The 26,826-nt window shown below is 37.7% G+C and overlaps 1 protein-coding gene across 1 annotated transcript in view; it reads right to left on the minus strand.

Moving 5' to 3' along the window:
* TTLL7 (tubulin tyrosine ligase like 7) overlaps window positions 1–25,166 on the minus strand; it is a 64,234-nt gene extending 39,068 nt beyond the window's left edge. The window contains exons 1-13 of the mRNA XM_063298185.1: window positions 24,988–25,166; window positions 24,111–24,242; window positions 22,656–22,777; window positions 20,076–20,143; window positions 15,190–15,348; window positions 14,132–14,348; window positions 12,694–12,858; window positions 12,061–12,219; window positions 8,735–8,829; window positions 7,553–7,700; window positions 7,377–7,450; window positions 3,627–3,762; window positions 1,891–1,977 (exon numbers count right to left, since the gene is read on the minus strand). Of these exons, the coding sequence (XP_063154255.1) occupies window positions 1,891–1,977; window positions 3,627–3,762; window positions 7,377–7,450; window positions 7,553–7,700; window positions 8,735–8,829; window positions 12,061–12,219; window positions 12,694–12,858; window positions 14,132–14,348; window positions 15,190–15,348; window positions 20,076–20,143; window positions 22,656–22,777; window positions 24,111–24,242; window positions 24,988–25,012 (1,587 nt within the window). The 5' untranslated portion in view covers window positions 25,013–25,166. The remainder of the gene's footprint in view (window positions 1–1,890; window positions 1,978–3,626; window positions 3,763–7,376; window positions 7,451–7,552; window positions 7,701–8,734; window positions 8,830–12,060; window positions 12,220–12,693; window positions 12,859–14,131; window positions 14,349–15,189; window positions 15,349–20,075; window positions 20,144–22,655; window positions 22,778–24,110; window positions 24,243–24,987) is intronic.
* Window positions 25,167–26,826: the final 1,660 nt, after the last annotated feature.

The raw sequence follows: 26,826 nt of genomic DNA on the forward strand, positions 1-26,826 counted from the left end.
CTGCTATAAAGAATTTAAAAATAAGAAGGGGGGAAAGGAAATAAACTGCCCGCCTACCTGTTTTCAGGCAGAAAACAACATCCTTTCAAAAAACTTTAAAGAAAGGAGAAAAAAGAGAGAAAACCATATATTATTAGTAATAGTAATATTACTATTATTATTACTTGAGGCTGCTCTCCAGTGTTCTTGATCCCACCGCTACCACCATGTAGCAGTATGGCAGGGCCCACTGACTGAAAGTCTGGAGGTTTCAAACCTCCTCCTCAAGAAGCCCACTGGGTCTACACATCCTGTCTTCACTTTCTGCCCTGGTGGAGGTGCTTGGCAGATATTGATATCACCACATACCTTCCAGGGGGCACCTCACCTGACCTCCTTTCTGATCTGATCTGTGTTAAACATACAGCTTACATGACTTGCGCTAACCTTCTGGACATCACTTTCACACTTCACTTTCACCTCTTTTGAAGGTTCCTGGCTAAAAACGTTCACCTATTTCTACAGAAACAACCTGAATCTTAAAGCAAAGTCCGTTTCTTTTCCCTGGATCTCCTCTGGTGTAATTCCAGCCATTTATCAGAACTGTTGGGAAGTTGGTACACTTGTTTTTTTTTTTCCCCCAGCTCAAGTACAACTTCTTTTTTGTGTGTGTCTGTCCGGATTTCTATTTTTTTCTTTTAAAGGGACAAGGCTTTTTCTCTATCTAGGAGGAGAAGCCTTTTGCAAAGTTGATAAAAAGAGCCTCTCTCCCTTTGAATGTTGACTGAAATGCAGATACTGTCCAGCATTTAGAATGGCAGGAAGACTGCAGTACTGTGAATGTAGGCTAGCTATTCACAACATGCACTGACCAAACAATTTGGCTTAGGTATTGTTTCAGGAAATAGCCCACTTTGATTGAAACTGACTGAGATGCTGTTAGCTTTGTGTGATTCAAAATGAGATTTGTAAAACAAAGCTTAGTGACTCACATTTAGTAGCCTGGAAACCCACAAACAGCAGTAACTTTTTAACCTTTCATAATGAAGCAGGATGAAGTTTGCAGGAATAGTATAACCTTCTATGGGCAGTCATATAAACAAATACAGAGGGGTGATGTGGATATGTTCCTTCAAATATTGACTCTTTAAAGTGCTTGTACCTTTTTCAGTGTTATTCAGAATTAGATAAAATGTGCCAACCCACTGCTCTTGGTCTAAGGAGAAACCCTGCCAAATTTCAGACAGAAGGAGTTTTACCATGGGCCCAATTTGGTAAGAAATGGAACTCTTGTTTGGTGGTCTAATTCTGTGATAACAAACATTATAGAGGTACCCTTTGCTAAGAAACCTGACCAATTGTAAAAAGCATAGTCTGTGGCCTCTGACATTAAGTGCCATCAAAGCTGATTTTCAGGGTGGGAAGAGAGAAAATTAAGTACAAACACACACTTCACTAACACCACAGGAAAGTTCTTTAAAGTGTAACCATCGTGTTGAGAAACCACTATAAAGAGTGAACAGCATATAGCAAAATAGTATGACTGAAGGGCTTCTGATTAACTGTTGAACTGAAAGGTAGACTTGGCAGTCATGGTTTCAATCAGTCAATTGATTCCCTTCTCATTCTCTCTGCCTCACCCTGGTATTTTCCATTTCTAGCAACATGAAAGCATAGTAACTTTTTTGGCAAATGAAATGCCATTTTGTAATCCTCCAGAATGTTAAATTGCTCATGAAATTTTGTGAAGGCAGCAATCAGTTTCTGGTTGCTTCAGATGAAATTCAGTTTTGGCATGTGGCACCACAGAATTGGTCCAAAACAGCCTAATTCAGCTCAAGCTTTGGATGAACCAGATGCACTTCCTTCATTTAAAAATGCAGAGATAATTTAATTTCACTCAGTAAATACCTTTGGTCCACGTGATCTGACAGATTTCCCCATTAGTTTCTCATCATCAAGTTCACACTGTTCCAGAAGATCCAATATGTCTTCTTCCTGAAAAGATACATTCTTGAATAAATGTGAAAAAGACAGAATGCATACAAAATTTAGTATGTTATGAACATGGCCCTTTTCTCATCTAACGGTGTCTGGCCTCTAAAAGCAATGCCAGTGGAAACTTGAGGTTACAAGGGTTGACAGAAAAGTTATGCCTTCACCTCCGTAACTTTAGTTTAAATAGGGTAATTTTAATAAATTAAAATGAAAAATAATCCTTGAAATAAGTTATTTTGCTATTTATATTTAATTCTTCACATAATCACCACCATTCACTATACATTTCTGCCAATGATGTCCAAATTTCTTAAAGCTGTCACAAAAGAACTCCACACTTTAATCTCTTCAACCAGGACCTGACAGTCCTTTCCATCTCTTCCATCTCTTATCACTCTGAAACAACAATTACATGGAGTCTGGAGCACAAAAAAGAAATTTTACTGCAACATGACAACACTAGACCTCACACCTCATGAGCCATCCAAGAGGCAATTGCAAAGTTAGATCTCACCTCTTACTTCATCCGCCATAAGAGTCCAGACTGGGTGCTGTGCAACTTCCATCTTTTCCCAAAATTGTAGGAATACCTTAGTGGGCATCTGTTTGGCTCAAACGAAGAGGCAGAAAGGACTGTCAAGACCTGGTTGAAGAGACAAAGTGTGGAGTTCTTTTGTGACGACTGTCCACTGTTGGCAGAAGTGTGGAGTGAATGGTGGTGATTATGTGGAAAAGTAAATATAGGTAACAAAAGTGCTCATTTCAAGGATTATATTCCTGTTTCATTTATTAAATTATCCCTATTTAAACTGAGTTACGGAAGTGGAGGCATTACTTTTTATTCAACCCTTGTATAATTGATTTTGCCATCTTTTATTGATGGGTACCCAAAAGCTAAACTTTTAAGTTGAAAAGGTTTTGCTTCCTGCACTGAATAGGGAATTAATATAACTTAAATAATCTACTGCAGGTGTATACATTTATTGATCTATGAATCTATGAACATTAACATTTCACAATGGAAAGACAAGATTACACTAGCTAACCACAGCTGAGATTACTACATGGGAATTCCAGCACAGCTTTCCATGCAAGGCCATTTGAAACAAGCATGAAATGACAAACAAGCAGTTTAGCATTTCCTTAAAAAGCTGCTTGAGGTTTGAAAACCAGGCAACATTTATCAGACCTTCTCCCAGGAAATGCTGAAGTAACATGACATATTTTTCTCTTCTAGAGTGTTATTTGCAAACTTGATAAACGAATAGCCAGAAAAAGTTTACTGGAGACAAACCACAATAGGTTGCCACATGCAAAGATGTAACACATGGTTTATGAATCCATGCAGTATGAATCCAACCATTTTGGTTTTTAAATCGTAATTTAAAAGTAAGCATGTTCTATGAAACCAGCAAATTGTACTTTTTCCACCAAACTATGATTAAATAAATCATGGCTTAGTAAAATGTATGAACACAATGTCGACCTCACTGGGGTACAAATACAACTCAGTACGACAGTAATAAAATTGGATCAAAAGGAAAAAAAATCTACTGAAAATTTCTACAATTTTTTTATTAAGAGAAGATTTGAGAAACTTGGAAATCAATTATTTTAAACCATTAAGTCAATAATGGCATTACTGATACCTTCATCTTTTTCAAAGGGTTGTTCATTTCCCGTTGAAGTGAAGCTGCCCTCCCAGCAAGAAATGTCTGAAAAGCTGTAGCTAACAAACCTTCATATTTTTCAAGTAGTAGTTTATCATCAGGAGGATAAATACGCCTACAATATGAATAAAAGAAAGGAAAAATCTATGAGATGTAGGCAACTCCACAACCCACTAGGTTATCTCCTATACATGCTTAACTGAAATGAAGTTAAACAAAATGTATGGCTTCTGTTGTTTCAAAAGGATACATACATGAGAGCACTGAATTGGTTTATGCACAGAGCTAAGCCACAGAGATTTTCAGGGAACACACTGACTTGGTAGCCGTCTTTAATATAAAACACAGACTATAAAAACAGTTATGCTGCTTAAAATCTACTGTGTGTTATTTTCACTGGGGGAAGGAGATATTACAACTATAAAAGCAAAATAGGAATAATGCTTGTCTTTCTATAATAATAAGCTTAAGTGTTCAAATACTCACTGAAATGTCAACCAGGTATGCATGAGACATGAAACATTATATATTGCATTCATAATTCAGAGATATGGAGAGTGAGTTTGAGAAAAACATTACAAAAGCCACAAAAATTACATTAGATGCCCACTACCTTTTTTCTGAAAACAACTATCAATCACAACCCATTTCCTCCCTTCTATTCAGCTGGGAGGACTGCTCCCTCCTCTCCTCCTCACACATCCATACTGTAATTCATTATTAATATCCAGCTTGGCTAGTATGGATTGCTGGATAACACTAAAGAAAAAAATGTTTCATACTTCAGGACAGATACCTGCCTTTCCTTCTGCTGTTTACAAATTCTGGGACATACCAGGTACATTAAAGCTGCTGCATAGATAAATATGCAAAGTATTACAACTACTTTGGAATCCTTCCATATATGCCATGGAACTGGCAATGTGTAATGAGAGAAAAAAACTAACTCTTTCAAACATACAACTTTTCTCTGTGATGGTACATTTCAAAACACATTACAGAGCAGGCTACATTTAGTATTACAGATTGATTGATTGATTGATTGATTGATTGATTTTATTGATTGATTGTTCAAATTTCTGTCACCGCCCATCTTCCCACACAGGGGGACTCTGGGCGGTTTACAATAAAATTAACCATTTAAAACCATCAATGCATAATTACAAGGCAGATAACTGACATAATAAAAATAAATAAATATAATATCCAAGTGGCAAAGATTACATTCGGTAGAGAGAACTCTACACCACCAGCCACCCCCTGGAAGAGCTATTGCCCTTCCCCCCCCAGGCGAGGTGGCAGAACCAGGTCTTCAAATTCTTCCGGAAGGGCGGAAGCGAAGGAGCTTGCCTCACCTCTGGTGGCAGAATGTTCCAAAGGGTGGGCGCCACCGCAAAGAAGGCCTGCCTCCTGGACCCCGCCAAGTGGAATTCCCTTGCCAACGGGATCCGTAGCATGCCCTCTCTGCATGACTGGGTGGGGCAGGCTGTTATGGGGATGAGACGGTCCCTCAGGTAGTCTGGCCCCATGCCAGGTAGGGCTTTAAAGGTCATAACCCATACCTTGAATTGGATCAGGAAGCAAACTGGCACCCAGTGCAGCTCACGCAGCAGTGGGGTCACATGTGCCGATCTTGGGGAACCAATAAGTGCCCGCACGACCAGCTGCAGCTTCCGGATACTCTTCAAGGGTAGCCCCATGTAGAGCGCATTGCAGTAGTCTGTATGGGAGATGACCAGGGCATGAGTGACTGTTCGGAGGGCATCTTGATCCAGGAAAGGGGATAACTGGTGTACAACACAAAGTTGCACAAAGGCCCTCCTGGCCATGACTGCCACCTGCTCTTTGAGCAGGAGTCGTGAGTCCAGGAGGACCCCCAGGGTCTGCACTGGTTCTGAATGGGGCAGTGCAACCCCATACAGAACTAAAGATGACAACTTCCCGGATATCGGGAAGTGCTTTACAGACACTGAGGTTATCACTTGGCAGTGTTAGAATAAGGGGGGGAAGATTACTTCACAACAGTATTGCTAAGGATGACTCAAGCCATCTTACACAAGCAATGTTTCTGTGGCCAGGGGCTATGCTTTTTTTTTTCTCCTTTGATAATGAAAAGTTGGGAGGGAAAGGACTAGAATGCTCAGATTTTTGGGGTTTTTTGTGATCAATTTTTTAAAAAATAAAATAACTTCACTAGATTTCAGTGGCATAAAATGAAGGGTTTCCTAGGGCTATAAAAAAGAACTAGGGAGCTGAATGCTTCCTATATATCTATTAGTTGCCCATCCTAATCAGGGGAAATTAAATCCCCTAAACAATTCTGGAAATTGATTAACTTTTCCTTATAGTCACACCAAGACCTATAGCTTCTAGCAGCAGACACCTAAGCATACTTTATTTATGTATCTAAAATGTATATGCCATCCTTCCAAACCTGGTTTTCCCAGGGAATCTTAAAACACACAAATATCACCCAAAATTCTGAAACAAATAAAATATACAACAAAATACAGTAATAAAAATATTTAACATTATATCAATCAAAGGAGAAGTTCTAACATAAAGCATTTCTACAATTTTTTTGTAGAATACAAAAAAAATACTATATTGAATCAACACCTTAATGGATTAAAATATCACACAGAATAAACATGATTTTGCCTGGTGCCAAACAGACAATCAAGTTGGTACCAGAAGAACCTCATTCCAGAGACCAGGTGGGTGGGCTGGGGGCTAACAATGAAAAGACCCAGTTCTGGACCTTATTTTATTGATTTGTGAGGCATCTGCTAGATGTCCAAACAGCAAGTGCAGTGATCAGCAACCTTTGTAGGTAGCAGATAATTTTATACAATTTTGCATCATGTTGCAAGTGCTGAAAAATTGCTAATTTAAAAATCAAGATAATAAAAAATTAGTATAGCCAAAATTTCCCATATCCTTGCCCTAAATTTTATCTCATGAAAGAGCACAGATACAACAAAGTCTATCACTTTTATCTTCAATTTTATTAGATTTCAGGGTTTTTTTTTCCTTTTTAATTGGAGAGTAGTCAGGCACCATCAACAGTTATCCCAGGTATTCTGGCTGCTACATGCGAGGAAAACCTATTATAAAGATCCTAAAACTTTACCTAGTTCTCCTTTTCCCATCTTTCCTCATACTGGGGTTTTGGGATTCCTTTCAGAAGGAATAAATTTCTGTATCTCATTTTTAAAACAGTTCTAGCCATCATGATTCTTTAGGAATTCCTGATGCATGACAAGACATACTTCTGCATGCCATCATATGCTGATAGTGATACATCTCAAAATCTGTCTTGAAATTTAACAAAAAGAAAAGCTCAGTAAGATCTTGCTTTTATAATCTGAGTTTGATTGGGGAAAATATAGTTAAGAAAAAGTTGGCTTAGTTATGGCCTTGATTTCATACTACATCTGTCCTAACACCTTATACTAAACTTCCATTTTAGCCAGGAAATAATTCACTCTGAATAGGAAAAATAAGTATTTCTGAGAATTGTAAAACCATGATTCATCATGTTGCTGGCAATAACATTTTGAGAACAAATAGTTTATACCCATCCTAAGGTCTATTATCATCAGCCCATTTCATCATTCAACAAGAAAGCACCTTTATACAAGCATGATACAAGCAAAGTGAATTACATTCTAAATCAAATGAATCCAAGATACATGTTGAAAAGGAATCTATGGATTACATAGTTACCTATAATTTCCCATGTGCCTGTTTTCATGCTCTTCTCTGGAGATCTGCCTGCGTACTTGTGCAAGTCTCTCTTTCTGGAAGCCAAGAACATGTGGAAATGACTGAACATACCGCTAGAGAAAAAAGGTAGAAAATGTGGCTCCTTCATTTATATATACATAGATGTTTTAAATTACCAGTTCTTCTCTCCTCCTTTCTAGGGAACGACGTTGTTTTTCCCAGTCAGAAGATACAGGTGACAGCCTTTTCGCTGAGCCTTGGCCATACAGTCTCTTCTGAGCTTCTGCTTTTTGCTTGGCTAAATTTTTTCTTTTATCACTTGTCCTGAAAAGGAAATGATAGGCTGACAGGATCAAAAAAGCCACCAAAATGGGGTTTCCAACTTTTCTGGCACAGTGATGTATCAGAGTCAGAGGCTATCTTTATTTGCTAATGACCAGCAAGCTAGCAGCAGTCCCTTTTCCCATATCCACCAGCCTTCCAGATGGAGAAGCACAAACACCTCAGTTTGCCAGGGTTGCAGAATAGATGCCACCCACTTTCCTTTCTTTTCCCACAGGGCAGCTATTCCAAGACACCCTTTATCTACCTGCTCTGGCAAGCCAATGAGTGCTTGGTACTGACCAGCTGCAGTGGGGGGGAAAAGCAGCTGCTAGTATAAATGTCTCCCCGGGACATAGCAGATGGGAACTATCTTTGCCAACCAGGCAATGACCTGTCAGAAATAGGTCCTCCTCAGAAACAATCCTCCTCAGAAGACCTTTGGTTGTTAACGTCGGGTCCTGATAGGATGTTGAAGGCCTGGCAACTGCCTGGCCATGCTGCTTTCAGATGCTTAGCCTGGCAGTACCTGTACATCTAGCTCCTCCTAAAGGCACTGGACAGAAGGTGCTAAACAAGATACTGGAACTCCTACCATCAACTAGACCAGAGAAATATACAATGTCCTCAGGGGCCTCATTCATAAACTTAATAGGCGGTTTAAAAAAAATCCTAATTGTGGCTGTAGATATTCTTACACTCATATTGCACAGATACACAGTATTTCCAGTCTCATTGTAATATTCTTAAATCTAATCCGGTGGATAACAGAGACGAGAATGTGGCATTCTTCTGCCTGAAGAAACTACTTCATAAAAATCTGGCCAGGCCACTATAGCTCTTGGATCAAACTAGGATTTAACCTACTCTCTTCCAATAATGGCAAAGATTATATTATATTTGGATCAAATGTTCAGAGCCAAAGGATTTACCTTAAATTGTATGAAAACAAGTTCTTGCTTCTGGAAAAAAGGGTAAATGTACCTCTATTTTTTATAACCATAATAAATAATGACAACTGACCCATGCATGTTTACCTAATGTTGAGCAGCTTTAATGCATTCAGAAGCACTCCTTTTTTCACATCATAATCTATTTTCTGGTCAGTACCAAAGCTGGGGGCTCGATTAATCTGAGAAAATAAAAACAGGCAGAACATCTTCAGGAACATTTAATCCACAAAATGGTATGCACAAAACAATCCATTACTCATACATATGCCTGTCTCATGTAAACCCTATTTTCAAGATCCTTACTTGCAATTGTCTCAAGCATCCATATTTTATTATATGAAAAAAAAATTCTCTTATTTGCATAGTAGGTATGACTTACACAAATGCTACAAATTTTATGGCACGTAAAATATCCGAAATAATGAGTTACATTTAAAACGCATTTACTATTTATTTATTTGCTATTATAATTGGAGCATGAACACTCAGTCACAGGTGGAGAAAGAGTGAAGTATTGTACTATGCATTGTAACACATTTTAATTCATATTTCAGAGCTTTTACATTATTGGCCTTTCACAAATAAAACTTAATTTTTACCTAAAACTAATAATATAAAGCAACTAAAAAAAATCTGAAAAGCATGGGAACATATTTGTATACAGGATTTTATTAATGCTTAATAGAAAAAAGGTGATATATATGTGCATATTATTCCTTATGACAGAAAAACTAAGATTCAAAAATACAAAATTAGCTACACTTCATTTTTTATTCTCAATAGGACCAAAGTTGGGAATTCATGGCACTCCGGTGCTGCATCTAGGGCCAGGCAACATAGTCAATTGTTAGGGATACTAGAAATTATAATTAAATAACAACTGGTGCGCCAGATTCCCCATACATGCTATACATGGAATAAATTTGAATTCTGTGCTATTTAAAATCACTGAATGTAAGCTATTGTATGTACTTTATGGTAGTCTAATTCAATAGCAAATCATCTTCATCATCATTATCACCCAATTAGCTAATGATGGTTCAATCAATTATTTCTGCAGTTGACTGCAGTTCATAATAATGCTGCTGCTATTCAATAACATGAATACTTGTGGGGACTATAGCTGTTAGTGCATTTACATGGACCTGGAAATTATCTTCCCCTTGCAATGCCAAGTCAGCATTTACACAATCTCACAGTAAAAGATTTACTAGTGACATTTTTCTGAAACAACAAAAAGGCAGTTATATCTTGATTTCTGAATTCCTGTTGGCATCCTCTGACCACAGTAGAAATCAAAAACTAGACAAAATGCTTAACAAGTTCCAGAAGATCTCTATTTTTGATCTTGTGCTTTTGTTGCTTAAGGGTTTGTAGGTTTCTGCAACCCAAACATGTATTCTGGCAGAAAATAATAACTACAATGCACTCTCCCCTCTAACCAACAGGAAGAAAGATGTTAAACCAGGGCACTTAATTCTCACAAACACTAAGCTGCTTAAAAATGTATTGCCATAGCTGGCTAAGCCAAAGCTTACTACACAGTTATTCTGACAATATTTTTAGCATGCTTTGCCATTTTCTCAGTTGGATGAGACTAATTCACTTCCAAGTTACTTCCATTAAAACAAACACTCCTTGTGTCCAATTGTGCTAATGCAACTGGAGAACCTGCAGTCTTTTAGAAGTTGCTGAATTATGACTTCTAGTATCACTCACTATTGACTCTATTGCCTAAGGCTGTTGGGAATTGTAGGTCAGCAACACTGGGGGTGTAACAGTTTCCCCTCCCTTAGCTTAGATCCTGAGAAAAAGAAAAGTGGGAACAGATTTGCATGCATGGAATTCATTAAGATAGAGATGAGTAAGGTTTCCAGGCAAAAGGTTGGGAAAACACAGCCACATGGTTGGAAATAAGAGCCTGAGGGAGAATGACAAACCTTACTCATTCTCTTCAACAACTTTCTTCCCTGGCAACAAGGCCCATTTCTTATGTCTTGTGTGTTATGTTTCTCATAAATTCATATGCAACTACTGCTACTGGATGGATAAATGGAATATCATAAAATTATAAACACTAGAGCAGAAATATTCTAAAGCAGCTTTACAGTTTGGTGTTATTCAGATGTGTTAAACTACAAATCCCTTATTCCTGTACACAACATTGACTGGAGATTATGAAAAATAGTGGTTAACACATCTGATGGAGGAAAATTACTTTCAAGCACACTAATCTATCTGTAACTTATTTACTCTCTCTAAATTTCTTGGAATTCAAAGGCAGTTGAAAAAGCTACCTCTGCCATAATAGAGTCGCCAACTGCCCTGAAGAAAGAGGTACTGTTCAATATGGAAGCCCTTACAGTATATATCTCCCTTGATACCTATTAATATATTGTTGAATGCAAATGCTGAAACAGCATTATCCAAAAAAATTAAAGATGAAACAAGGTGGGCAAGATTACTCTATTTGAAACAAAACATTTCACTTTTTATCCACTAGATGGTACAAAATACTTTTAAGATGAGATACAAGCTTCTGCTAGAGGAAAAACTATGTGAGCACAGCTGGAGAAAAGAGAAAAGAGGTCCTGATTCATGGTTCGAACGTGTAACCAATATTATCCCTATCATTTTGCATCTGAGAATATTTTTATGGTAATTTTCTAAAAATCTGAGCCTTGATCCAGAAAGCTGCTACTTAACTGCAAGATAGATAGATACAGATGTCATCACGATCATTGTCATGTTCTAGTGGTTAAGGCTCCAGGCTAGAAACCAGGAGACTGAGAGTTCTAGTCCCGCCTTAGGCATGAAAGCCACTGGGTGACCTTGGGCCACTCTCTTTCAGCTCAAACCACCTCACAGGGTGGTTGTTGTGGGGAAATTAGGAGGAGGAAGGAGTATTAGGTATGTTCCCTACCTTGAGTTATTTATAAAAATAATAAAGGCAGGATTAAAAAAATTTAAAAAATCAATCCACTGCAGGATGAAGGCCTGTCTTCTCCCTATGGCTGAAAGGTGACTGGCTCAAAGTGACCAATTGGCTTTGTGCCTAAGGCAAGGCTAGAACTCATGGTCTCCCATTCTCTAGAGCAGGGCCTTTAATCACCACAGCAAATTGGCTCTATTATATGTATTTGTGGGTGTGTATACACACACACGTTATATGTATATATGTATGTGTGTGTATATATATAGTATATATTGTATATTGTATATACATACAGAGTATGTACATATATATTTTCAGAAGCCTCTTATTCTATTTTTTTAATGTGTAATATATGAACCAGCGGTTAGATAGGAACATGTAATTTTTAATTCAACAATAGTACTGAGTGGCATGCCAGTTATGTTTTTCTTTGTAAACTTTATACATTTATTGAAATTACTCTAAAGCTGCTTACCTCTAGAAGCCAAGGCTTGAGTTTTTTGTCCAGCAGAATATCAAATCCCAGAACTTCAAAGCAAACACTGTCACTTGCAAGAGATTGCCCTGGTCTACACATACGATAAGCATGAAGAACATGTGGCTCTGCTACTATAAGTGTCTTCACCACTAATTCCTGGGGGATTGTGCAGAAAGTAAGGACAGCAGCGTGGCATCATTATTTTGTTTATTTGAATTTACAGAAAGATGTTTCATTAAACAGCAAAATCAGACAGTAACAAAATAAGAATTTGATTGATAGCTGGCTTTGCTCTAAATCACAAAAACTCAAGGACAAATAATACCTAAAGATTTAATCAGGACTGCCAAAGAATTCTAATAATTTGTTGAACACATTATTCAGCTTCCTGGAAAAATCTGGTATTTTGCCCATTTTCCCTTTTTGACATAATGACAATATTTTTACATATAACAGTAATTAGCTCTGCCTGTTAGTAATTTAACTGTATAAAAATGCCACATTTAAATAAGGACTTCAGTTGCATGTATCAAAATCCGGATTATTCCTTAGTCCAAGAGGAAAGGTACGGAGCATTGCCACTATGCTGACAAAACACAGAACAACTATTGCATATTAGTTTTCTCTTACTGAAATATCATTCCAGAATTTGGAAACGTCAAGGTGATTTGTTTGCAGAAACTCAGTAAACCACTTTATAGAGCGCTTACTGCCTTTATCTTCTGTTTCATCCCGTTCAAAACGTTCATTATGCTTATTCACAGAGTAGTTGGTCAGATGCATATACAACTGGCTCTAAAACAGAAATCAGAAAATGATTCCTGAGTGACAAGTAGAGAAAGGGAGTTCACATCTATATTTAAACAGGGATTGAATGAGGATGACTCTAATGAAGCACAGTTTTTACACTGCAAAAATGATACATCATTGCTCAGTAGTATGAAAAAATAGATAAATCTAAAAAAAGGTAGGTAGTCTGTTGTAAGTGATATCAATCAAAATGAACAAGAAAGTATACATACAGATTTGTTTAGGTTTAAAAAAACTAAATAATAGGGAATACAACAGAGGAATTATTTTTTTTAAAAAAAATGCATGATGTGGAAAAAAATCAGCCATGTAGTTTTCTCCCTTAATTATAATATAGAAGAGGATTTATCCAATGAATGTGATGGTTGCCTTATCCTAAATAAAACTCTCAGACTCAAAATGTCAATTCAGGTTCTGGATTTATTTAGAAAAGAGTGCAAACAGGTAAAAAGCTGAGAATGAGAACAGCGCGCCTAAACTCAAACTAAATAGCGTCTTTGCAAACAACACCCCACCCCCTCCCTCACATACAGTTCTCCCCACATTCCCAGGTGCTCCTAATGAGCTCTGCTGATCAATGGGCAAAAAGACCTTGACATTTCAGAGATAGCCTAAACACAGATCAGCACGTCTTCTGTACAAGGCTCTCAGCAGCACCCTCCCAGCCCGGACACGTATCAGCACTTTGGCAAGCGAACCGTTACGATGTAGACAAACACCGGAACGGTGAACATGACAATGAAATACCAAGGTTGGAAATTCAGGACTGACAAAAGGAAGAACTTCTTTATATATGCCAAGCTGAACTGGTCAAATCTGCTACCATAAAATTCAGTAAAATACATTGATGAAGAATAAATATATCTAATCATGAAATCTACATATTATTTCTAGGATCAAAGGCTAAACTTAACCCCATCGAGAACTCTAAAGGGAATGGATTTTCTGGACCTTTTAAGTAAGTGCTCATGGAACTGAGACGGATTGGTCACACTACTGGATGGACTTTGTCAGGATGTAGGTAAGGGTTGTGGGCCCATCATGGCCTTTTTGGCCTCTCAGCAGCCTTTGATATCCTCTACCATTGTATTGTTGTGGCCCTCAATTCAACAGAAATTAAAAACAAAGGCAAATGTAATCATTCTAAAGCAATTTCTCTTGCAGTCAATACCTCAAGTCAATTTTCTCTGTTACAATATATACACTTGCCTAAGCATGTATTGTTGCACTATTTTTATTCACCCAAACATTCACTTACCAGATTTGATTCATTGGGTGGATGGTATTTCTCTGTGCCCATTCTCACTAATCCATCATGATATAAAAATATTTTAAGTGGATCACATGAAGTTACCAGAATGTACACCCTTAAATCAAATTTGTAACCTTCCATAAGGAAGGGCTTGTCAAGGTATTCTTGAACTATGAGGTGCTCCTGGGAATGAAGTTTTTCTGCATTTCTGACAAGGGAGATCCTAGTAAAAAGAAAAAAGAAAAACTGAAACCTTTCCATCCTGGCTAATTATTTACATAAATCATGTCCCTTAAATACTAAGATATTGTTTTCATTTGCCTTAAGTCAGGCCTACCAAACCTAGTTCTTAGACATGTACACCAAATCTACTATACCGTATTGTTTACCAAGTGTTTGAATATCTCTCAGCTATAATATTATACTACACTATAATAATAAACACATTTTACAGATGGTCGTCATTTAATGACCACTTACTCAGTGACTGTTCGAACTTACAAAAGCACTGAACAAGTGGTAGTTACAACTGGACCTCATTTTTACAGCCATCACAGTGTCCTGCAGTCGCGTGATCAAAATTTGTGACCTTCCCTGCCAGCTTCCCACAAGCAAAGTCAATGGGGAAGCCAACAGGAAGTCAGAAGTTGCGGTCATGTGAGGTCCTCACTTAACAACCTGCACAGTCCTCACTTAACAGCAGTGACCAGGACTGACGGAACTGCTGTCGCTAAGCAGTCGCATGGTTTTTTGACTTACGGCCTGTCACTTAAAGATATAGTTTCCAGTCCCAATTAACATCATTAAGCGAGGACTACCTGCATATGGTTAGTATAATAATGCAAATGTGACATTATATCCAGTACTTTTATAATAATGGAGACAAAGCTAACAAATCTAATCCACTATTTGGAAGGAAATGTTTGTTACCAGTTATCAATAGCCTATTTACCGTCCTTGTTAAATTAATGAATAACATTTCTAAGAAAGTATCTAATTATAATTTCAGTAATATAAACAACTGTACATATGTGAAAGAACTCCAGGGTTACCATTGCACCTACCCATGCCCCATTGCCCCATTAGCTGGTTTGACTATGAAGGTTTTCTGTCGGCGCTTTCTTTTAAGTTCTTTTACGTAGTTCTGGAACTGAGTAAACTCTGCTGGGAAAATCCATGTCCGAGGAACAAAGCTATATTCCTGTGGCTGAGATTTGATCATTCTGAAAAACAGAACAAAAAGAACAGTGTATACTTCATACTTTGAGGTTTCAACCTGATACATTCCAGTATTAAGCAGCAGCAAACTAGAAAAAGAAAAGCATACTCCTATATACTTAGAAGTAGTCCCCAAGTGTAATGGCATTTATCCCCATATTTATTTTGGATTGTGACTTAACTGCTTCACTGAAACCTCTACTCTCAAGTTGAACAGGGCATACACCAAAATTATTTAAGATTATCCAGCAGTACATATTACCATTGTAAGATCTGAATTTCTATGTGAGTTGTTACTTCCGTTAAACTAAATGTGCATAATTTCTGTTTGTTCAAAATATTTTCACACTCAGTCTTTCTCAGCAACTGACATGGAAACTCTAGGGACAAAAATATGTATTAAATTGCTTACAATTTATCCTTCCTTTGAAGGAGGGGGGGGGGAAATATAAGAAAAGATATATGAGAATTATCATAGAAATGACAGCCAAGCATTTTCATATACCCAAAGACTGTATTAAAGAAATGTTGGTACAAGCCAGGTATTACTATTCACCTCTTCACAATAAATAAAAAGAAAAAAACAACAAGAAAACCTTAACATCTTTCATGTCATTCTATTAATTTGGTGAGAGATTATATTCCTAATTGCTTATGCTGGTACAAAAGTTGCAAAAATGGCCAAGCATACATCTGCAGACCAGGACTGGAGCCAAGAACGTCAAGGTCTTTGTACAATAGACTGTTACAAATGCTACTAGCTAATTGTGCAAGGAATACTTCAAAATGAAAACAGAAAAAATCCACAACCATCATTACAATGTTTATAATTGTGCTTATAGCCATTATAGATCCAAAGTATTGGCAGTGCTGTGATTCAGAACTGCAGAATTGCTTTATTGCCTTTCTTAACTACAAAACAGCTATAATCTTTTCATACTCTTAATGCTACAAGTACATTCAAACTAAGATTTGGCTCATATCTTCATTCCCACCGATTGACTCTATTATTTGATGACTCACATCCTAAATATCTGAAAGATCTGTATTTGAGGTGGTAGAAACTTCTTGCTGGTCATAAATTGATGAACAACATGCCCTGCTTGCTGAAGCAGCACTTCAGTATATTCTGAAGGGTGCCACCAAAAGTCAAGACTAGGTCTTCCCTAATCCACTGCCATCTTGATGTGTAAAATTGCATCTTCCATTATCTCTTATTGGGATATCAGCTGAGAATGCTCAGAGGTATATGAACAAATCTGGAGGGTGCTACTTTAGGGAAGAGAGAGAAAGTTTCCCATGGATATGGGAAACTGTTGTGGGATGCTTCTTTCACACAGCTGAATCTGTTCTCTACTTAGAAAAACAGAGTGGGAGAAAATCCCATTAGCTTTAAAAGTGGCCTAATCGATGAAGGAAAAAGAAAAAAAAGAAAAGAAACCCATTCTATAAAGCCCCTTCTATTTTTCCAGGAATCTGGAAAACAGTAAGATAATTCAAGTATCAAACAAAGAAGTATTCATACAGACTTGTCTTCCCAAGGTTTAAGGCATTAGTAATGCTCAGTTAATTGGCTCAAGCCCTTTTTGAAATGAAAGCTAAAGTGGTTAATGTCAGAACATTTGCTCTGCTTGTTGAGTACTTAAAGTATTGATATGAATGCTTCCCCTCATTATACTATATGTTTTAGGACATGGAAGGGCAACCCCCAGCCCATTTCTGTACACTGCTCCCTTGCCCAAAGCTCCTGAGGTCACACCACTGAAATTTGGTAGCAAAATTGCTGATTTTTAGCTTGACTTTTATTTATTTATTTTACGTAAGGTTTCAAGTAGATGTGTCAACCTCCACTAGTCCTAATCTATATATTTTGTTTTTAAAAAAAAAACCACCCCAAAATTTGAGAACGTAAACTAAGAGTCTTATCGCACACATACGCACACAAGCAAACCATGAGTGTAGCTCGGCTCAGTATAAAGCAGCTTTCTGAGTTTCTAATTACACTTCTCCGCTACCTTACTAATAATGTCACAAATACAATAGAGATGAAAAAAAACAAGGCATTATCTCAGGATAACTATTTTCATGCTTGCAAATTTAACTGAGAGTTGTCTAGCAACTCTCTTCAGCATAAGGTAAAAATCAAAATAAGTATGTGTGTGTGTGTGTGCGCACGCATGCGCGCGTATGGACTGCAGCAGCTTATCACTGTCCAAGCACATCTACTACCTCTTTTGTTATAACTCCAAACTATATCAAAATATACCATTTTTTGAAAATAAAGGGGAATGAGAAGGTAACTAAGAAAATATGGAGCAAGATTGCTTGTTGCTAAATTCGATTTTTTTCTACAGATGATTTCAAATACATCAGTAAGCCATTGCTTCCTTCTTTTCAGTCATAAACTTGTCTTTTATTGAAGGTAAAATACTGTATAATAAAAGCAGAGCTTGCAAGCACAGGAGCCACATCTGGGCCTTCAATCTTAAAAAAAAGCATATTAAAAAGCTTTTTAAAAACGTGTAACTTTTGACAATTGCCTTCAGAGGAGAAAATTATGACCAAAAGTCAGTATATAAAAGTTTACTCTAAATATGTTTTAAAAATTAATAGAAGTGCTGAAAACTGAAACATTTTCTGGAATCTCCTGATTCAGAACTGTTCAAGTCACCCATGGCCTTTTCTCCTTCTGCTAAAGGCTGAGATGGAGCATATGTGCCCTTCTCAGGATTGTTCAACTCTGACAACAATCGTTGTCAGCATAGCCAATCATGAAAGAAGACAATCAGAATCCAGTACTATCTGTCCCCCAGACTTACACCGCCCTTTAATACCACTTTTTTTTATCAACTGGGTTCCAATAGGAGAAGTGAGCTTATCTGTGTGGGCTGAAGCTGCCAGGGCTGAAAGCAAAGAGCCTAAGACCAGACGGGCCCATTGTCAGTGTTGGTACCCTCCACATTCAAGGCCATGAAATAAATAGCAAAAAGTCTGTTATCAGGTAAGGGTGGGAGAAAGAGACTAAGATATAAATCCTCAGGGTGAATTGCTAGATTCTGAGGTAACTGATCTTCTTTATTATCTTCTGTTGCTAGTGCCCGAATGCTGGTTGAGTTTCTACAGAAAGATATATTGTCATATTCTGGGTGAAGCTCTGTCTGTTTATATGGCTTGGTGTAACTCTGATTCCATGTTCCTATCCTTTTTATTTGTTCTTAAGAATAAATCTACCTTTGGAGTGGGATTCCAGACATAATTTTAAGTCTGAAGGTTCCCAGGACTCTAAGCAAGAGATTCCAAGTCACGAGTTGGCAGTCCTTTTATCTCACACTATTCCATTTCCCCTCAAGATTCCAATTCTTACCCACAGAAGCACTATTTATTTATTTACTCAACTTATATAGCCACCCATCTCACTTTTACATGACTAGGCAGCTTACAATAAAACAAATAAAAACACAAATACACAATATAAAGCAAAAATAAAAACACATAGCAGCTGGGAATGATCTATCATCCATTCAACCAGGCAATGGGTTCTAACCCATGCCCAGGGTCCCAGGCTCGAGCACAAAGCCAGGCTTCCAAGGCCTTACAAAAGGCCAACAGGGATGGGGCCAATCTAATCTCAACTTGGGTCTTATTCACCCAGAGTTTGAATCATACATGAGAGAGTGGGGACTTATTAGTCAGTTCAACACCCTATGTTGTGTCTTAGTGGTCAGTTCAACACCCTCTGTTTGTACTCAGTTCCAATTAATGCATGCGGCTCAAATGGGTATAATAGTTCCCACTGAAGAGCTTCTCCTTCAAAATACAGAGTGTAATGAGGCCAGGCAACAGACATTTATTGGGGGAAGGGCGAGTGAGAATACATTGTAATTGTGAGGAAGAAATGGACATATGTTTAGGGATATGGATTTACATACCACCTTAAGCCAAGGTGTGTTTAACAGTGACGTATGTAATATACCACAATTGGGGTGTTGAACAGCGTGCTGAGCCATAGCTCTTGGTTTACAAATTGCCATGACAAGCTAAAGCCAAACAAATTCCATTATGGCTTAACAGCGCTCAGGAAATTGTAACTTTCATCCTTACTACCCCAAGTAGAAAACATCAGAATAGGTAAGTCCCGCCTCCTTAGAGCCATATGTTATCTGGGAAGGGAGAGTACATTCAATTCACATGTTAAAGACATCCATTAAGATAGACATACTTGAAGAATTCCTTACACAGAAAACTGGTAATTTTTTTTTCAATTTGAAATACATTTTTATTGCTTATTTATGAAGTCAAAGAAAAAGTAATCAAATGAATTAAAAAAGAAACTTTTCCTGAATCAGGCCAAAAAGCCATGCTGTTTCCTACATTGGCCAACCAGAAGCCTTCAAGAAGTTTAAAAGTAAGGTATAAAGAATACAAATTTCTTTTGTAGTTGCCCCTGCCCTCACATCAAATATTACCTATTGTAGCTGCTGGACATATGGCTGCCCTGATAAGTAGATATTGATAGATCCATCCTTCATGGCTCTTTGGAAGAACCACCAGAGACTGGTAAAGGATCAGGACCTTTTAGACCATCCTTAGGAACTGGATGACATTCAGGAACCACTAATGACTACTTGGATATCCAGTAAAAAATCAATAACAACATGTAAACTTCTTAACTTGCATTGTAACCAATAGTTCTTTGTTAAAAAACAAACAAACAAACCAGAAAGCAAATTACTTGGTCATGTTTCGTGCCAAGAAGTCCTTCCTACAGATTTCCCCCATTCCAGGAAAATGGTTGATTCTCTGGTGAAAAAGGAGAATAGACTCATTAGCTAGGGATTTCTGACACAAAGCTGATACATTTTAAACCTGAAAAATCAATAACTACAAGTGCAATAGGATATTACTAAATACGTTCTGTAGTCTCTGAAATTTAGTAAATAATGTATTGACTAGAAATATGTACAGGTAGTCCTTGCTTACCAACTGCTTCATTTAGTGACTGTTCAGTTATAATGGTGGGGGGAAAAAGGCTCTGCAACCAGTCCTTGCATTTATGACCGTCGCAGTGTCCTGCAGGCACATGATCACCATTCAGGCACTTTGCAACCAGCACGCATTTACAACCATCACATCCCACAGTCATGTGATTGACATTCTTGTGTTTCACAACTGGCTTCCGACAAGCAGAGTTAATGGAGAACATGGAAATAAAACTTCAAGTCACTGTCACATGATGTCTCACTTAATAACCAAATGGGAAGTGACATTGTAAGCCCATTGCAGTCATGTTTTCCACTTAGCAACTGCAGTGCTTAATGATGGAACTGCCAGTCCAAATTGTAGTTGCTAAGTGAGGACTACCTGTATGGGCTTCTTAAGCAATCTTACGTAGAGAGTGATTAACATCCTCTTTACAAAATCTTTCTCCCTCTCTCTCTCAATTTCAGCATTTTGGTCCTAGATCACTGAAATCTTAACCTGAACATTAGGAATTAGGAACATTAGGAATTAGGAACACAATGGTTCTTTGTTCCTTACTATTCCAGAAAATCAGTTTTGGAATTGTGGTTGGGGGGAAATGCAAATGAAGCAAGAATATTGCAATACATTATCTTAACATATAAAGTGCTTTTGTTCAGTTAATTCACTGGTACTATGGCCCCCTCACCCAAACAAGAGGAGGAACAAAAACGAGATACAGTAGCTAGTGAGCCTAACCATAAAGAACCATTGGCTTGCCCTGAGGCCTCATACAACAGAACGCCCTCCACTTCTTATTCTGCCAAATGGCAATTCTGGATGCTGATTGTGATACAATAATTCTTTCCTTCCTTCCTTCCTTCCTTCCTTCCTTCCTTCCTTCCTTCCTTCCTTCCTTCCTCTTCCTTCCTTTCTTTCTTTCTTGAATTTATAAGGCTGCCCAACTCAACATTTATGACTCTGAGTAGCATACAAATCTGCAAGACTGTACTGGCAGCTGCTGCACTGAGAACCAAAAAACAAAGAAGAGAAGTACCAGATACTTGGAAGAGCTCCTTGACAGCAATTATCTACTCAGGAGTAAACTATTACTCTTAGGTAGTCTGGCACCTATAATCAGTATAAAGGTAAAGGTAAAGGTTTCCCTTGACGTAAAGTCCAGTCGAGTCCGACTCTAGGGGGCGGTGCTCATCTCCGTTTCTAAGCCTTGGAGCCGGCGTTGTCCATAGGACACTTCCGGGTCATGTGGCCAGCATGACGACACGGAACGCCGTTACCTTCCCACCGAAGCGGTACCTATTGATCTACTCACATTTGCATGTTTTCGAACTGCTAGGTGAGCAGGAGCTGGGATTAACAACGGGAGTTCACCCCGCCGCGCGGTTTCGAACCACCGACCTCCCGATCGACAGCTCAGCGGTTTAACCCGCAGCGCCACCGCGTCCCTATAATCAGTATAGCCAAGAGCTTTTCGCATAAAGTCCTGCATAAGTCTCCAACAATCAAAATCAACTGATGGTGTCTTTACCTTTGTCCAGCTAGGTGGCACGTACTCAGCTAACTTTGGTTATCTCAAGCCAGATAAGTAGAGTTACATCTGATCAGTTGATAGGAGAAATACTAGGGCTACGGACTAGACCAAGATGTAAACATACATACACACAGACCTGTATCCCAGAAGATGATAAGGACAAACCATTTCTGTACCATTGCCAAGAAAACACATCCATATCCATGAAAATACTAGAAATCAAGCTCAGTGAAACAACATCTGTGATAGCCTAAACTGGTCCATGCCTAGAACCCAGTCCCAGTTGCGACTATCCGTACAATTTGATCTCTGCTAGAAGTTTAACAGGGTTCTGCTGCTGTAAAGGAGTACAGAGGTAGCCTTGAAGAAGATACGCAGCAGTGGTTAGAAAAACATGAACTTAGCCTGGAAAAACAGGAACGGATAAGAAAGGAACTCAATATAACCCCACCTTGACTTTCTTTAGTATAAGAGGTAGGAACAAAGAAATTATATAAGGTTAATATTCTGTTAATACAGCCTATATCAATAAAGTACTAGCATTACTTGTGTTGTCTGTTTCCTGAGCTAGACTATCTTAAAGGGCTGACAGTTGCCTAAGCTTGGAGCCTTGCTATAGATACTGGGATCTGTCACTCTGAACCATACCTTGATCATACTTTTGCCAGCTAAATCTGTTGAAAACATTGTATTCCCAATTTTGAGCCAGGATTGACCACAACACCTGCACTACCAAGAGAGACCCTAGACATATAGCAATGTACCACTTTAATCAAGGTATCAGTGCTTCCTGCTTTTTACCTGGTAGTTTCGGAGTTCTGCAATTTTTTCTTGCTGCACAGCACAGTCACTCCAGATAAGGTTTGCTGTCTCATCATCATCACGAGTCTTCACAAATCCCATTTCTTCTATTACTACCCGTACTACAAGACAGAAATAGGTACATGAAAACCAACATAAATCATTAGATTTCTCAATATCCAGAGAGCTAACATTGATTCTCCAGATCTGGATATACGGCAAGTAATATTAGCACATAGCATTATTATTAAAATTACCCACTTTGCTCAGCACACAATATGAAGTTCTATAAATTTAATGCTCCCTGTTGTATAGATATAATGATTGTGTGTTAGGTTGGGAACAAATACTAGTTTGTTCCCAACCTAAAGACCTTTTAGCTTTCAAATTAATCCACTAAGATCTCCAATTGATTTTTACTCAAAATCAGTAGTAATATGTTGACTCTGATAGAGTTCAGTTTATAAATGTTTCTTACTTGTTGCTTTTCTAACTAAATGTAAATAATGGAAGATACAAGATGTTACTCTTTTCTCTTCTTGCTTAATTGCTTTCTGTTAACAGGCAATATTTGTACTTTTCTCCACCTATGCCAACTGAAATACCAAACAAAAGCTAAGAGATCACAGCTATAGATGAGCAAAAGCAAAATGTTGAAAGAATAGTTGATCATATTCCAAACAACAACAAATCAAGGAACCTGAATGGCTAACCTTGGGACTTAAAACGAAACAAAAAGAAAATCAGGATATCTTGTCACATTTAATTTCGTATGAAAATCTTCTGGATAACGAAGCATCTCAATAATGATACTTTGACTCTACGTGATAATTATAGCAAGAATATGGTACTGACTGGACAGATTATATAACACCACGTCATAATCCCCTCCAATCAAAAACAGATTTTCCCTAACTGAAATGCTAAGCTCCAGTTTAACAAAAATGTGCTCTCTTCTCTTTTGTAACTCGTGTGTAAAATTAATGTGAAATTGAATGATCACAGTGAGCTTAATGCATTATGAATAGTACTGTCAAAATGTTAGCTGACAGAGCAATTTACAAAGACAAAGAATTCCCATAAATATGCAAGTGTCTAACAGAAGAAAGAATAAGATTTTTTTTTAATAGTTACCACTCATGTATCAAGATGGGATTGAAATGCAAAGATTAACTTTTAAGATGAAAGACATTAATCTATTGTTAAAACTTCTGAGTGCATCACTCTATGGTGGTGGAGGCATACATGTGATCACAGCCTAAAGGAGAGCCCAAGCCAGTGACTTTGACCTTTTTCAGGGAAGACTAGAAAAATATAATAAATAAATTAACCACTGGTGTTATGTAATATTTTGACCTGTAAACCTCTTTTGGCTATGCAACTTTCTTTTCTCCATCCACTTTTCTTTATTTTACCACAGGATTAAATGTAAATTAAGAATATGTAGCTTGCTACCAATCTCATATTTCGTGCCAGCAATATTCGCAGTAATGGTTCCATGTTTTTTCTTCTCTCTGACTTTTCTCCTTATTGTGTTTTGGAAAGATAGGCCTGAGCTCAAAGTCAAAGAAGAGGTTCCTTGGTTATCTGTTTTTAAAAAAAGATATGTTAAATCATCACTATACTCTCTTTCCAGCAACAGAAACTCATTTTATCTCATGGCCTTAAAAAACATAACAAAGCTAAATAAGCAGTTACAAACCTCTGAAATACCAATTATACAATTTCAATTTAAGGCGGCAAAGTATTACACACACTGAAGTAATTTACAATCTTCTCAATCCTAGCAAAACCACGTAAGTTAGAGCCACATGTGATTCTTCTATCATGTAAACATACAGCCCTGCCTAAACATACAATGCAGTGTAATGTTTCAGATTTAATTCAAAAGGGGTATTTTAAAATGATAGGGTGTACGAAAGCAACTCTTGCTTACAACTCATTAAGACATCACCTTTTCCTTGGATTTCTGCTGCTGCTAAATGATCCTGCAAGCAGATGCAGTTGTTTTAATGAATCAGTCAGGTCCTGTGTTTACATTTCTGTGTGTTCCAAAGCAGTTCTTACACAGAGAATACCAACACTGCATAGCCCCAGTATGGAAGTAGATTAATAAGTACTTAAAACACACACCTGTACCCCCAAATTCCCTGTGTCCTTTTTTTTAAAATAAGGATAAGCAGTATGACTCATAATGGAATTATACATGCAGGTCCATTATCCAACAACCTATGTAGCATTACTAGGATTGAATAGAATACATAATGTCTGAACTGTCCCTAAATTACTGGCTAAGCCCAAAGTATAAGCCTTCTGTAATAATGTAGCCTACCTCCCTCATTAGGCAAGGATGGCATTATCACTGGGATGCTGTAATCAGAGAGCTACACACAGTCAAGGAATTTTCAAGGCTTTCCAAACCAATCTTCTTTTCATACCATTTCAGTTCAAGACTGCAGCAAAACCCAGATTAAAAAAACCCACAGGTGCCTGTATTTAAATAGAAATATGTACCAATTAGAAAGCATTCCTTGAAGACCACTTTTTAGCATTCAGATTTTCACAAATTCCTTTTCAAGACATCTTAGAATCAGATGAAGAGGCAGATGATGAATAGAACTTTTAGTTTATTTATCACATTTACATTACACCCTGCCACAATCTTACAGAGACTCTAATTGGGGGAAGGGAATCTTTGAATTTAAGCCAAAACTTTTATATTTCCTTATTACATTATTAGGCAGAAAGCTTTGCCTGCTTCCTTGATTTAGAAGAGATAAAACAACCATTATATTCCCTGCTGTAGACCCACATCCTGAATTTTTAATAATTTAAAATAATATGTAAGCATATCATAGCTGTACTTAAAGACTAAGAAAAAGAACTATCTGTATCCATTTAAGAGAAAAAAATCACAAATACCATATGGAATGTAATCATATATATCAAGTTACAACCCTACAATTAGTTCTTTAATGTTTCACAAAGGAAATCCACCACCAGATGCACGCTTGGAAACAGGCATTGTATTCTCCACCCTACCCTGATGTTTGTTTTGGAGCTACGTCCAACCTTCTGTTCTCTAAGCGAAGTCACTGCAAGTTGGTATTTATATAAAAATAAATTATATAGGCTAAGTATATGTTTAACAATAATGTGGAACAGCCATATTTGTATTCAACTCTCAAAGGAACCTGTGCAGCTTAAAAAAGGAGGAACAACTTCCCACCATGGCATTTTAGAGTGACTGTCAACCTCAGACAGAATGTAACCTTTTCATTTCATTGTGTGTGATAGCTGAAATAAATGCTTTCATTTGGGTACCTTGAATTAATTAACTCACAGTTATCAGTGTGGACTGGGAATCATCATTGGTATCTCCCCTATCCCTTTCAGTTAAAAAGTAGTGACAAATTTGAATGATAGGGCATGGTAGAACTGGGATTTGGGGTAGAAGGAATAAACACACGCTATTTCCTACAGTCTTGTGTTATAGCCAAGCACTACTCCTAAGCACGAGCATACAGGGGCTGGGGAGCATGTGCAGGTGGGGGAGACTTATCCCAGTGACTTGTGACCTTCCCTGCTGGCTTCCCCATTGACTTTCTGGGGAAGCTGGCAGGGAAGGTTGCAAATGGAGATCACGTGATTGTGGGGCGCTTGGCAACCAGCTGTAATTGTGAACAGGTTGCCAAGTGCCCAGATCGTGATCACGTGACTGTAGGGGTGCTGGGATGGCTGAAACTCTGAGGACCGGTCATAACCACCATTCATTCAACACCATCATAAATCTGAACAGCCACTAAACAAATGGTCATAAGTTGAGGACTGCCTGTAGATAATGGATGAAATATGGGATGAAGAGGTATCTGTCTGTAACCTTATGGGGGTGAAGAGTTACTAAATTTATCTATACTTGTTTGAATGAAGGTTGGAAGGCACTTCTTCATATATTTCTTTTCTTTTTTTCTTTATCATATTCTTTTCTCTTTTTTCTTTCTTTTTCTTTTTTCTTGCACTTTTTATTCTTCCTATTCTTTTTTCTTTAAGTTTGGTTTGTATTAGTTTTTACTATTTTAATCAAAATCCTTAATAAAAAATTATATGCAAAAAAGAGAGAGAGAGAGACAAACATACATAAGCTTCAGGCCTGCCCTCTCCATACTCACAC

Source organism: Candoia aspera, chromosome 3 (genome assembly GCF_035149785.1).
Source record: "Candoia aspera isolate rCanAsp1 chromosome 3, rCanAsp1.hap2, whole genome shotgun sequence".
Taxonomy (NCBI): Eukaryota; Metazoa; Chordata; class Lepidosauria; order Squamata; family Boidae; genus Candoia; species Candoia aspera.